Source organism: Aplysia californica, unplaced genomic scaffold (genome assembly GCF_000002075.1).
Source record: "Aplysia californica isolate F4 #8 unplaced genomic scaffold, AplCal3.0 scaffold00203, whole genome shotgun sequence".
Taxonomy (NCBI): domain Eukaryota; kingdom Metazoa; phylum Mollusca; class Gastropoda; order Aplysiida; family Aplysiidae; genus Aplysia; species Aplysia californica.
The window spans coordinates 1013421-1014291 of NW_004797473.1; the positions used below are offsets into that span (position 1 = coordinate 1013421).

At 44.8% G+C, this 871-nt stretch overlaps 1 protein-coding gene across 1 annotated transcript in view; it reads left to right on the top strand.

The window, feature by feature from the left end:
* Window positions 1–871, top strand: part of LOC101864227 (splicing factor 3A subunit 1) — a gene marked incomplete in the record, with an annotated part of 28020 nt that overhangs the window by 22055 nt on the left and 5094 nt on the right. Inside the window, 1 exon segment of the mRNA XM_013082989.2 lies at window positions 1–134. Coding sequence (XP_012938443.1) covers window positions 1–134 — 134 coding nt within the window.

Consider the following 871-nt stretch of genomic DNA (forward strand, 5'->3'; position numbering starts at 1 on the left):
GCCCCAACAACAGCAGCAGCAGCTTCAGCGCCCCATGCAGCACATGCCCCCTCAGATGCAGCGCATGATGGCTCAGACTCCCATGGGCATGCCCCAGATGATGGTCATCCCGCCCCGCCCCCCCATGATGATGGGTCAGTATTTATCCCTATCTGTACGCCCTGGGGTCATTTTGTACTCACGGGGTTGTATTCTTTACATTTTAGAATACTTCTAATGCGAAGAGCTCTTTGAAACTTTCAATATTTCTCAAAAATTCAATTTGATAGACGGATATGCAAAGCGTACGGACCTAGGCTTCCTCAGTCCCAGGCCATCCAGCCCACACGACTGGCTTCGGCATTGGAGGCCTACCACGTTCCCGGAGGGTCAATGCGAAAAGCGGCGATAGACTAGTGCGTTGGTGCGGGTGATGGAGCATTATCGCACTGTGCTCACTAGACTGGCCTACAACGAACCTTACTTAAATGCAATGCATTTTTGTTGTTGCAGCTTTTTTGTGAGAGTTTATCGGCTCTTATAACAAAAGATCTCACCAGTGACAGAGTATCAATTCGTCAACATGAAAATGAATTACGTTTGCATTTTACCCCAAAAAAGACTGTGGCACACTAGTGGGATAACTTTTGTTCTTCACTTGCAACATCGTTCTCATTCTACATTGTTCTACAAATATGAAAGAAAATTAATTTGACACACACACAGACAGGGATATTTATATGAGCAATTGCCAAAACGTGAGACTGTCTTGAGACTCAGTGGTTCCAAAAAATTTTTCTTACCAATTTGACTCCCTTTTCTGTCAGTCACAGATTGACATTTAGTGCTCATATTCCTTAAGTATCAGAGCAAGGAGATGTTGCGTTTTGGA